The 13,306-nt window shown below is 41.6% G+C and overlaps 1 protein-coding gene across 1 annotated transcript; it reads right to left on the bottom strand.

The window, feature by feature from the left end:
• Positions 1–520: 520 nt before the first annotated feature.
• Positions 521–10,505, bottom strand: LOC135243457 (inward rectifier potassium channel 2-like). The gene is made up of 2 exons (XM_064315322.1): positions 10,166–10,505; positions 521–5,318 (listed from the first exon to the last, which is right to left on the bottom strand). Exon 2 carries the CDS (start codon positions 4,984–4,986, stop codon positions 3,697–3,699), a length of 1,290 nt encoding a protein of 429 aa, XP_064171392.1. The 5' UTR covers positions 4,987–5,318; positions 10,166–10,505; the 3' UTR covers positions 521–3,696.
• Positions 10,506–13,306: the final 2,801 nt, after the last annotated feature.

The following is a 13,306-nucleotide window of genomic DNA, read 5'->3' as shown; positions in this document are numbered from 1 at the left end:
ACAAGGTCCACAGGCAGAGAGACAGTTTAATAGGGCATGCACACTTCTGTGTTCTTACTTCTATCACTTGACAGTGTGGAATAGGCGTGAGGCCTCCATGCAAAACCGTACATGAGATCCAAAGTGGGTGACAGGTAATGTAACTGGAGAGAGGGCTCATAGCACTGGTAACAGTCCTGTAACCTGTTTTTCATGATCAGCGAGATTGACGGCTTTAGTTTAGCAAATAATTCCTTTTCACCTCAGTGGATGTGGAAAACTTTATGTCTGTTGCATTGAATAATTGGAGTGAGGGGTGCCATTTTAAAAAATGGAACTTTGCTTTTACTATAACGGAAAGTAGACACATTGGACGCCACCAGTGTCTGAAAAGTACATATTTTGAATTTTTTTTTTGACTGCTTAATTATTCAAGCGTTTTTTGTTTTTTTTTCTCAGAAAGAACCACTGTTTAGAGTATATCTGTCTGTACTTGCTATGTTTATGAGAAACATTTCACTCATTGTCTTTTCTTATAATCTTTTGCCATTTTATTGGAAAAAAAACCCAAAACAAAGCAAAATGGTACACAATCATAATATTAACAATATTAATAATAATAACGAGATTGTCCAGAACATAAAAAATCTGTACATTCCATGTTTCTTGTTATACATTAGGAAGACTCTGATACAAAAAAACATGTGAATGATGTAGTATTTACAACACAAAAATAGATAAAATGCTGCCAAGGTCTTCATTCAATGATACTAGCACAGATGCTAGCCTTTAGACATCACTACATGCACTCTTCTGGCTCAGAGAAGCACACACCACCACAACACCAGGAGATTACAGTACTTTTGGCGCATATCCATATATATCCATATATTTACCCCAAGTTCCACTTTCATAGAAACAGCACACAAATAATGTGTGGGACTAGGGCAATTTCAGTTTAGGAGAAGAACAAAAGAGTACAACGAACCGAACATTGCAATAGGAATACTGTATTTCCTATAGCTTGTGTCTTTGATAGTAAATATAGTAAATGCAGTAATGATTAAATAGAGGTCTTCTATGTGTGTTATTTCATCAAAAAGAGTTTTGGGGAGGTTCTCGTGAGTGCTGATGCACTAAAGGCTTGGAGGAACCGCTCATGTCCTGTGACTCAGTGGTTTGATATTCATCCCAAGCTATGAGGACACAGCCTTTCCAGTGTGCCATATTCAGTGTAGACCAAAGGTCCTTCATGTACAGTCCAATCTTGCCTTTTTTTAACAGTTAACCTAAACCAGAGCCTGTGAAGATGTCATGAGAACATCTGGAGTATGTTCTGCATGGTCCTCTTCTGCTAAAGAACAGTAACTTTATTTTTAGTGAGGCTCACCAGAATGTCAGAAACATTTTGTGCGTTTCAAAGCGTTTGACCGAGACACTTTCCAACATCAACAGGAACACTGACAGGACATGAACACGAGTTTGAGGTTGTTATATCATAATGCTGTCATCACGAATTCAAGATTTTTCAAGGTATACTAATTTGAAAAAAGAATAATACTTTCGCTGTTACACCAAAGAGAAAAGTTTTAAATAAATAAATTAAGGAGTGTATAACATTTAAATCTCTCTTGTAATACAGCTTGTTCAATGTAAAGTTCCAAAATTCAAACAAATGAATTGGAAACACAAGGAGAGCAGAAGCACTCCAACAAGATTAACTCAAAGGACTTAAACTCTATCCTGCTGAAAGGGTACTTATAGGGGTTTATAGTACAACAGGTTAATTCTGTCTTTTTCACAAAGTTCTACTCATATTTACATTTGGCTATAAATATGAAAATATCTTCTTATATTTACAGATGAATTAGAAAAAAAACACACGAAAAATAAACCATTCTATTAGGGGGAGAAGTGCCCCATCTTTGGTTAACAGACCAAAAGCACAGTGCTTGACTTACTTGTTAAGAAACAGAAGTCTCCCTGGGTTTTTAAAAACAATATTTCTTGTTTATTTATTTTTTTAAATAATTCATTTTAGTATATTTCGGCCCTCAATCTTTCTTTTGAATTTCAGTGTGTCACTTAGCAGCGCTTTTTCACTAACCTTCATTGACTCAGTTGTTTACAGACAAGGATGTCTTCATGGTTTAGGATGTGGTCTGCCACCAAACTAATGGTCCCGCAATGCTCAACGAAAGCAGACATGTTGCTATGAAACTGTCCCACCCTAAACCCCCCACCGCAGCTATCCATAAATATCCTGCAGACAGACACCTTAAAGTGCCTAATGCTAAGTTTTTCACATTTTTATGAACGCTGTTCTGACTCTGGCCTAGATTCTCATGTTGCAAGGCTATGCTATACTTAGTCAAGAAGAAGACGGCTCGACCTACAAGTGTAATGTACATGCTCTCACATTAGCCCTGCTCTGACAAACATGTATGCTAGTGCTACTCCCCACCTCCAACACACCCACATGTACACGCTACACAACACATTTGCCTCAGCTTCTTCAATGATGTTGCAGTCGCTATTGACTAATAATTAAGATCGCTCACTTAAAAAACTGGGTGCCATGGGACCACAAATACATTACTTCACTTTAACAAGCTATGTTTTTTTTAAAAAAGAGAACAAGTATGTGTCTCTGTTAAGAGGCCAGCTCATTAACAGATCATGTACTAGTTTACTTGCAACGGGTGTCAACTTACAGTACCGTGGCCAAATGGAGAGCAACGACAGCATGCGTCAGTGGTTGGAATTGCACTGTTACGAAGCCTGCACAGAGATCGGAACATTTTCAACTCTTACTTTCCATTAGAGGGGTTATCGTTTTTCTCTTTCAGAATAAATATTTACCTAATGTTGGCAGTCACAGCATTGAATCGGTTTCAAGATGTCTGCCGCTAGGGGTAAGCTTGACGGAAGTTCCTCAAAATCCCAGCCGTTCCTCTCTTTCTAAGAAGAATCCGTTTGCTGCTGCCAGTGCTGTTCCCGCATGAACGTTTGTCAGATTAAAACAAGGTTTCAGAACTTTCTAGACTGAGACCACATTTCATGTCACTTCTGTGCAAAAAAAGAGGAAAATTTCTTTGGTGTTTTCATTATGACATTTTAAATATATTTCCTACTCTAGGGGCACTTGATTGTTTAAAGTGCTTTTCATTTACTTAAAAAAAAAACACTGTGAAAAAAGATAAAGGTGAAAAGGTGAAAAAGATCTATAGCAGCTTCTCATAGTCAATAAGGCATATAAACCTATACAGAAAACAATATCGTGCTACTGAACCCATCATATTCGTTTTTTCAGGACAGATAAACAACAGGACATTCCCATGAGTTTTTCAAGTTTACACTGTCTTATTTTCCTCCTTTTCTTTCCCTTCACATTTTGTTTATCCACATATATTTATTTATTTACTAAACAGCAATTACTAACATTTATTTTCTCCAACAGCTTTTTGCCCCTGTATCTGTGCACAAACCCAACAGTGCTATGCCTGTGTCCTCTGTCCCCCCATCCTCCCAACCTTTCATATTTTCAAGAATAACACTCTTATTTCTTATTTTAAGTTCTTGGTCCACCCTCCCCACCCTCCCTCACAGCCGTTCTGTTGGGCTCAGAAGCCATGGGCGCGAGGGGTAGTTCAGCTTTTACATTCCTTTTTTTTTTTTTTCAGGAAACTCGAACCTTCGTTTGGTTTGTCCAAACGGTCATATCTCTGACTCTCTCCGCAAGGGCCTGGGTTCAAGAGGCACCATGGCCTGGTTGGGCCCGGAGTCCGACACGGCGTCCGTGTTGGTGCCGTCGGGCCCCACGCTGCCGCCGCCGCTGTCGTCGTCTTCCGTGTCGTCCTTCTCCGTCAGCGCCACCTCGTTCTCGTAGCAGAAGGAGTTGGAGCCGGACGAGGCGAACTTCTTCTCGGCGAGCTCCCTGGCACTGCAGAGAGGCGTGCTGGGCACCTCGTAGGTCTTGTGGAAGCGGGAGTAGTCCACCTTGTAGTAGCTTCTCTCCTCGAAGAGGACGGGCTCGAAGCGGTGGCCCCACAGGACCTCGCTGGCCAGGTAGGAGCTGCGGCACTGCGTGGTCATGGCCGTGGCCTCCACCATCCCCTCCAGGATCACCACGATCTCGAACTCGGAGGAGTCCAGGTCCCACTTGCTCATGTCGTAGAAGGGGCTGTCCTCGTCGATCTCGTGGACGATGGTGATGGGCGAGACCAGGAAGATGCGGTCCAGGCCGCTGTCGAAGCCCACGTCGATGTCCACCTGGTCCAGCGGGATGAACTCGCCCTCGGCCGTGGTGCGGGACTTGAGCAGCTGCGCCCGCACGTGCGCCTCCACCAGGTGGCTCTTGCGCAGGTTGCCCACGCGCCACATCAGGCACAGCTTGCCGTCGCGCATGGCGATGGTGGCGTGGTGGCTGAACACCAGCGTCTCGTTCCTCTTCTTGGGCTTGGCCATCTTGGCCATGACGGCGCCGATGATGAAGGCGTCGATGATGCAGCCCACGATGCTCTGGAACACCACCATGAAGACGGCCACCGGGCACTCCTCCGTCACGTAGCGGTAGCCGTAGCCGATGGTGGTCTGCGTCTCCACGGAGAAGAGGAAGGCCGCCGTGAAGCTGCTGACGTTGGAGACGCACTTCTGCGGGTTGTTCTCCAGGTTGCCGTAGAAGATGGCCACCAGCCAGAAGGCGCAGCCGAAGAACAGCCACGAGAGGAGGAACGACAGGCAGAAGATGAGCATCATCCAGCGCCAGCGGATGTCCACGCAGGTGGTGAAGATGTCGGCCAGGTAGCGCTGGCCCTTCTCGCTCATGTGGACGAACTGCACGTTGCAGTGGCCGTCCTTCTTCACGAAGCGACTCTGGGGCTGCCGCCGCGTGCTCACCTTGCCCTGGCCGTTGCCGCAGCCGTTGGGCACGGCGATGGTGGCCAGCTTCATGCCGTCCTCCTCAGAGGACACGATGCTGTAGCGGTGGGTCCGCGCGCTGCCCATCGCCTCCCCCTGCGCCGGGGACGGCTGCGCCAAGTCCGCCTTGGAGAACAGTCTGAGTTTTTGGAAGAACCTTTGGAGAAACAGTTTTGAACTCTCGCGGGGTCCAGCACGCACGGGAAATGGGAAGGACCGGGCAGGACCAGGGGGTGGTGAAGGGGGCGAGGGGGAATGGGGGGGGCCAGAATCCGTAGGTTGTGCCGAGTGCAGGAAATCGCGAGGAGGGGGGGGGGGGGGGGGGAGTCGCCTCTGCCGGCTTCGTCAGCCGAGCCGAAGGGTGTCAGAGTCTCTCAGACCTTTGCCTCCGGCACTCCGGATCTCATCAGGCAAGTGTGCTGTAAGAATAATGGAGAGAGAGAGAGAAAAAAAACTGTGTCAGACTAATTGGCGGAAACAAGAGGAAAGGTTTCTGCCTTCCTGTATATGGTTACCTGTTCCCTAAATAATGCATCGCCCATGCTCTTTGGTCACCCTTCCAAAGTTAAAAGAAGAGGTTTTCATGAACTTTGTATACAAAGTTGACATTGATTACGGTGAAACTGCACTGGAATAAGCTTCTATTCAGCTTTCATGTACTGTTAAATATTTTGCAGATATCTCCAAATGCAACTCTACACTTTAAGACATGCTGTTGGGCATTTCACCAAAGTAGTTTTGTTTGCCTTCTCAAGCTGCCATTGTGCGCTTCAGCATGGTACTTGAAATGACAGTGTGTAATTCCAACTGCATAAATTGATTGTATGTAAATAATTACAGTAAATTAGAAGGAATCTGCGTACATTGTTTGGAATAAGTTCTCTGCTCAATATAAAAATGTAATATAACGTGAACTACAACAAAATCAAATATGTTTTTCATAACTGAACTTGTAACCTTTGGATTATGAGTCCTGTTCCTCTAATCTGCCAGTTAATTACCAGTGAACTCATCTTGCAGGTCCTGTTTGCAGTATTTCAGCTGGAGCTTGTCACAAGGGAAGGAAATGCTAACAGGAGTCTGTGCTACCCTAACTGAGCATCCACCAACTGTGAGTACTACAACCCCCAAAGATACAGTAGATCAGGCTCACGGCATTGATGCTGAAGGCTGTCCAATCACAGCAAGGCTGCAGATGTTCTACAGTTTAACCTATACAAATATTGACATTTCCTATTTTTATGCAAGCTTGTGAATCATTTATCTTGCTATGATACATAGCATACACACACAGATATTCACACATATGCATGAACACACATGCACACACACACACACACACACACACACAGTTAATAATGTTGCCATATATCAAGCATTTATATACTGTATAGATCGACATGCACAAGTATGTAATTTCTTGTGCCTGTTTTTTTAACCTAAAATAGGTTGCCATGTTAGAGAAGGAAGCACCTGTTACAGTACTTTCCAATGTCACATTTTACAGTTTTTTCATTATACCCAGTGTGTTTCGTAAATTTGTGAACGACACTTACATAACCTCGAATCCAGTGTAGCTGAGGCACAATGACAAACTAATTAGCAATCTGCTATTGACTGGGGCAGCAGGGTGAAGGCAGTGTTAAAGTACCTCTGGCTATGCAATGCTTTTCTATGCACCAGCGATAATTCATGCAGACGCAACACAACTGCCAGTGTTTTAAATCTTGTCTGCTGTTCTGTTGGTCACTCGGAATTGTCAAGAGGTCTTCTGGAAGGATCCACACCCATTCTACAGTCCCTTACATGGGATATTTATGTCTACTGGCTCTACTGGGGACAATGGGAGCATTTCTTGCTATGTCACAAGGGATCCTTTTTTGTTCATGTCCCATGAACCGTACAGTGAATGGTGATAATTTACCTGTTTTATTTTGTACAACTCTCATGGTTTGCTTGTTAACACCATAATTTAAATTTAAGCACTTTTAAAAAGTGTGCAATCATATACATGCATGTGAAACTCAAATATAGTCTCGATAAAGGAAAGTAAACATGGTCACACAATATATCATTACATTTAATTATTATAATGTACACACTCCTTTTGACCAAATTTGAGCGATTTTATTTAGCAACTTCTGTAACTCTACAGCAGATATCTATCCCGGATGTGAGTCACCGAAAGAATACCATTCCATTGAGCGCCATTACTCTGGGCTGCCTATGTGCAACCTATCGGGTCTGTTAACACATGTAACATTCATGAGGGGTGAGGAAAAACCAGTGATGCCAATAACAATTAAATTAATAGTAGTCATGGTTAATGAGACCGTGTCTGTCACTAAAGCCACCATCAAGATAATGGGAGCTGGGGCATTTAAAAAGTACACCCAATTTATGCAGATAATAGCTTTTTTCCCCAGTTCTCGTACGACATTTTCTCTTTCAAAGTGACCATCAAACATGCGGTGGTCAGACAACGGCAAGGAATTAATGGCATAATCTGCCAAGTCAACACTTGATTATTATTATTATTATTATTTTAAGTCGGCCAGGGGAATGTCATTTGTCTGTCAGAAGTTACAAAGCCTGGGCGGCATTGTGGCGGCACAGTAGCGGCACACTGTCACCTCACAGCAAGAAAGACCCTGGGTTCGAATCCGTGTGGAGTTTGTGTGTGGAGGAAACCCACCGGTGTCCACGTGGGTTTCCTCCGGGTACCCCACAGTCCAAAGATATGCAGGGAGGCTAATTGGAGACTCTAAATATAAATGTATGAGTGTGTGAGTGAATGGTGAGTGAAGGGTGTGTGTGCCCTGCGATAGATTGGTGACTTGGCCAAGGTGTATTCCTGCCTCTCGCCCAATGCACGCTGGGATAGGCTTCAGCACCCCCTGCAACCCTGTCAAGGATAAGTGGCTACAGAAAATGGATGAATGGAAGTTACAAAGCCAAGTAAGGATCAGATATCAGTCTTAAACTTGCCCTACAATCTAACACTACAACTGAGCTAAAACCAAAACTAAAACCAAGACTCATCAAGCACAACATATCATTATCACAACTGACAGGGAGACACCATCATCTAACAATGCAAATAACACAACCAAGAGAACCATATCCAAAAAGATTTTTCATGGCTGAGGAAAAAAAAAGATCATCTGAACAAAACAAGATCAGGATTATGACATTAGCAACCTGCAGACAAAGGCATGAGAAACTATTAGCAGGTGGAACTGGCTGTCAGCAGCAGGGGGGGATTCACAAAGGCATTTCCACAAAGGCATGTCCAACAGAATAATATTCATGGAAAAGCACATCTTCGTTACAATAAAAAGAGTGACTTATATCAGGCACCTTGTCTGTGCCAGCAGTGTTACAATTGCTGTATTAATAACTGACAAAAAAGTAACCAGGCAACACAAATATCACATTTCCCTGTTTCTTTGAATAATAAACTTGTGCACATGGACACTACTTGTTTTTTCCAGATGGGTCTTCTTCCTCATGCATCATAAATGGGAACACTGTCTTATGTTGTCCCCGCAAAACTGGGAAGGTAACTCCTAAGACTGCAAACTTTACTTCCTCAAAGAGAGCAATTCTCCTCTGTGCTGGTCAAGATTGCCGTGGATGAGCACGCAGGTTGGCAAGGGCCCTGTTAGGCTCTGACGAAGCTCCCACTCATTCTGCTTTCATACAAATAAGGTGCAAGGAAAAAAAAAACTAATGGAAAATGATTACATAAAACACACTCTATTTGTTGCCGAAGAGATCAATAGATTTGTATCCAGTGTCCAGCAGTGCTGTGTTTGGAATGACCTGTCACACGTCTGAACTTCTATAGAAAAAAAATGTGGATAAGGGGACAGCCCCCTGATGATGAGTATGATGATGATGATGATGATGATGATAGAAATTCAAAGAAATCCTCTCTGCCACAATTTTAATCATCCTGTTTCATAATAAACTATATTCAAATGTATGCCTATGTACTCTCCTGTGTTTCTCCAGTATTATTATTATTATTATTATTATTCTTAATTTACACTGGACTATAGCATTTAACGATTTGTATAGGTTATTATGGTGTTTATATTGCTTAAAACATTATTTGTATCTTTTGAAATTATGGTTTCGCCTAATTCATCTTTTTATCCTACATGTGTAATATTTTCCCAAAACAATCTGGGCTGACCCGTTAAATTTTTGCGTCTGGACTGCATTATATTTTCTCCCCTTGGTCAGTGACTTCGTGTTTGCACTTATAAACGGGAACAGGTGCTGCACAAAAACAGTGTAAATATTTCTTGGTGTGAGAAGGAAGTTTTTGTTTTTTTAAAAAAAAGGGTGATTCATTCATGGTCCGTAGTCCAGTAATTAAAATCACAATAAACCCTGGGAACTGACGTCTCTAATATAAACACATGGTTGCCCGACAATAGCGCATGGATTAGCTCTGGATGGGGGGCGGGGGGGTTGCAGACGCGATGCACCATTTCTAAAATCAAAAGCAGCGGACGCAACTGTTGTGGCCAAGCACGAACTACTAGGACCGGGAACTGCATTCCATTGACGGGACACTCTTAAATATTTGCACGAACATGAATACAAATAAATATTATGCACGTGATAGCTATGGGCTACTTAAATTTTCCACTGGAATATAACATCTGCCATGCTCCCTAAACAGAAATGAATTCGTGTTAAAAACTTAAAATAGCTCGAGAAGTGCAATGGATTAAATTAAAATCAAATCAAAATGGCACTATAATATTCGACTTCATATACTACATCTGTGTAGGTTAATTATTATCGATAGCCTAATAAATTAAATATTGATTTCTTTAACATTTTAAAGACTATTCCTTTATTAATATCTTAAAACATGTAGTCCAAGAAATATTAAAATCCTTGCCACTTCACGATACGAATAGCCACAATCTTACTAATAGTGGAGACAAACTATTGAATATATTAATTATAAAAGATACTAGGTAGTACGCTATAGCCTATATCATTTAAGCCTCTGACCACAACGTCATGTCACATTTTATCGAGCACAAGATGTTCCTAACTTTCGCCGAAGCATCCTTTCGTATTTCATAACGAGTCGTGGGCTTCTATTTTACTGTGTAGTCATCGCACATGTACTGCAATAGTTGCTGTTGCTGTTGAAAATCAGCTTCCTTTCATCCTTTCGCAACGACACCCTAAAGCGAGGAAGAGGAAAGTTTCTAGACTGTGCATAACAGAAGCTTACCTGTTGATCATCTGCGACAATAAACCACTGACTTCTAATGCATCCTCGGAGATATCGAAAGACAATATCCACGCATATCCACAACTTGGTTATATTGCCTTGTCCCCATATGCTTGTTGAGTTTTTCTGAAGACGCCTAAATACCAATTTAAGTTATGCCAGCGAACACAGCCTTTCCATTCGTCACAGCAATGACTGAGAGTTTCACTTCACATCGCTGGGAGTATTATTAACACCGCGTTCCGCTTATCTCCGCCCCATTAGGACAAACTAGCCAATCACATTTCAGGAGTGTGCGCGTTTAGCGGCTGGTGGAGATGGTTTATGTTCCATGTATTAATCTGCAATCTGCAGAAGTGAATGTTCATATCGTCATAATGAAGAATTTCGAGATAAAATGGGGAAATGATGTAATAAAACGAGCGTGGAACAAAGCGCAATGACAAATTAAGTCAACATTTTCGTAGGTTTGTCACCCCCAGTATTTTCATATGAATCCATAGGTTACCTAGTAAGCTTGTGCGACTGGTGGTCCAGCAGTGTGTCTCCTCCAAAATTTAAATTACATAAGCGTCATGATTTCTCATGAATTATCCCTTCTCTGTTACTTCAAACCTACAAACTGTGTGTTTGGAAATTAACCATTACAGAACCTACACAGAATACCAGACCCAAGAGAGGCACCAGACACAGCCTAAAAGAATTTAGCTGCATGTTAGTGTACTGTATCAAGATTACATACAGTATGCAAGATAATAAGGCGCATTCAAAGACAAACAGCAGAAGTTGGTGTTCAAGCAGCTGGTAAACCCTCTCTCCAGAGATGTGGTGGGTGTGCTCCTCTGAAAGTTTGAAAATGTAAATCCAACATTATACTCCATGACTCCCATGCAAGTTACCAGCACACAGAAACATTTGTGTTACGGCACACACACCATTCCCTGGCTGCAAGCAACATTCCACATTAACCAAGAAGTAAAAGAATGAGTTAGTTTAGTGAAGTTTGTCAAATAACACCCGTTACACCACCCACTACCATGTTTCACAGATGGGGGGGTGCTTTGGATCTTGGGCTATTCCTTTTGGCCTCCACACTTTGCTCTTGCCATCACTCTGATACAAGTCAATCTATGGTCTCATCTGTCCACAAGAGATTTCTCCAGAACTCTGCAGGCTCTTTTACTCATTTACAGGGGTGAAACATCTACCCCTGCCTCCTGAACGGAGTTTCTGATCTGTTGGACAGGTGTTTGAGGTTCTCTCTTCATTATGGTGAAAATCCTTCAGTCTTCAGCTGTAGAGGTCTTACTTACCTACCAGACCATTTGCAATCACTGAGCTCACCAGTGTTCTCTTTCATCTCAGTGATGTTCCAAACAGTTGTTTTTGGTAAGCCCAAGGTTTGGACTATGTCTCTGCATCTGTCTTATTAATGTATTACTTTTATGTATAACGAATCAGAAACACCCGTGAAGCCATTTGTCCCAAATGGTGCCCTGAAATGTCTATATATAAAAAGCGTTGTAATTTCTACATGGTGAAAAATCTAAATATATATTTTAAAAATATCCTTCAATAAAAGCTGAGAAAGTGCTCTTTAATCACATGTGAATTCCTTGATTACACATCTGACATTTTGGAGTACTGAGCCAAGTCAGATTGAAAATGTGTCTTTTCCCCAAACATTCTTGAGCTCACTGTATGTAAGCTTGGTTAAGCATAGATGTTGATTAAATCCAGGCCTGTGTTGGTTTGAAAAAATAAAATTATAATAAGGACAATGACTTTTTTTCCCCCCTTGAGTTTGAGTTTAGCCACACTGCAGTTATTTACCTGGAACAATTCATATTGACCACAAGGACTGAAAATACAGTAAATATAATTTTAAAAGCGTCACCAGAAGCTTTTGGTTTCAGATGAAGTGCGTGCCCATACCACAAAAATGTTTTCCTGCCATAATTTTAAATTATAATTTTATTATAAACATGGTGTATAATCAATTTATATATTGATGTTATGGGAATGTTTCTTATTGGCATGTTTGCATTTTGTAGTAAACAGGAGTATTATTTTTTTATTTATTGCCAGTGTTTTGTTCTTGTTTATTTGAATTGTGGAACGATTTAAATATTAACTTTGCTGGAAAACTACAGTGCCAACTATTGAAGTAAATCTGTAAGCGTTATTTTATTGTATTTTCATATTGTATAAAAATAAAACACTAAGGACCAATGAAGCCCAATATGAAGCATCTTAAGACTGGACTTTGGAAGTCAAGTAGTCATCTTAGATTAAACCTGTTTTAGGATTGTTAGGACTTGCTTTATCGTTTTGTATAGACATTGGCTGTGTGACTCCTTGATTTTGTTTTATGGTTTAAGATTGGCCTGGCAACATTGCTGACGAAGTTTATGATTGCTGTTCGCATGAGTCAGGTGGGTCCTCTCTTTCAGTTTAAGCTAGTTGAGAGTGTCTGTGCGGTGATGGTAAAGTAGCAGTGTAATAAGTAGGCTAATAAGTAGGGCCACCAATTTTCTCCCTTTTTTTTCTTGCATGATATGTCAGTCCTCTACCAGCGACAGGTTCAGATCCTCTTTGTCAAGTCACTTCTCAAACAATTATCCCATTTGCACCACCTCAGTAATCTAACTGATGATTGTCAATGACGGACAGTGATGGTTATAAGCTACACTTGAGTGTTAAATTCAGTTCAATTAGTTACCATCGTGGACATGCTACAGTATTTTACGGGGGAATGTTAGGTTTTCTTAGAAGCAGTAGGAAATGCCAAAATGAAAAATGAGAGGCATCATATAACATTTTACTTGCACAAAAAATGATTCAACTAATTAACTACTTATGGTCTTCAATCAAACAAAAACCTTCTTTATATGGATGCATTTTTCTTTTTAGTGCAGTGATACTCAATCCTGGTCCTGGAGAGCCACAGAGTCTGCTGGTTTTTGTTTTTTCCTTAAGATCAGTGGCTGATTCAGACCCAAGAAACCAAGTGAATTAATTCTGTAACCAACTGCTTTAACTGATCAATTGCTGAGTTAAAATGAAAGCCAGCAGACCCTGCAGCTTTCCAGGACCAGGAGAGAGGACCACTGGCTCAAAGACATGTTTTTTGCAGCATTT

The sequence above is a fragment of the Anguilla rostrata genome, chromosome 17 (assembly GCF_018555375.3).
Source record: "Anguilla rostrata isolate EN2019 chromosome 17, ASM1855537v3, whole genome shotgun sequence".
Classification (NCBI taxonomy): Eukaryota; Metazoa; Chordata; class Actinopteri; order Anguilliformes; family Anguillidae; genus Anguilla; species Anguilla rostrata.
This window is presented reverse-complemented; position numbering and strand designations above follow the sequence as displayed.

Coding starts and splice junctions, on each gene's coding strand:
- LOC135243457 (XM_064315322.1), bottom strand. CDS start 4,986: ATGGGCAGCGCGCGGACCCACCGCTACAGCATCGTGTCCTCTGAGGAG.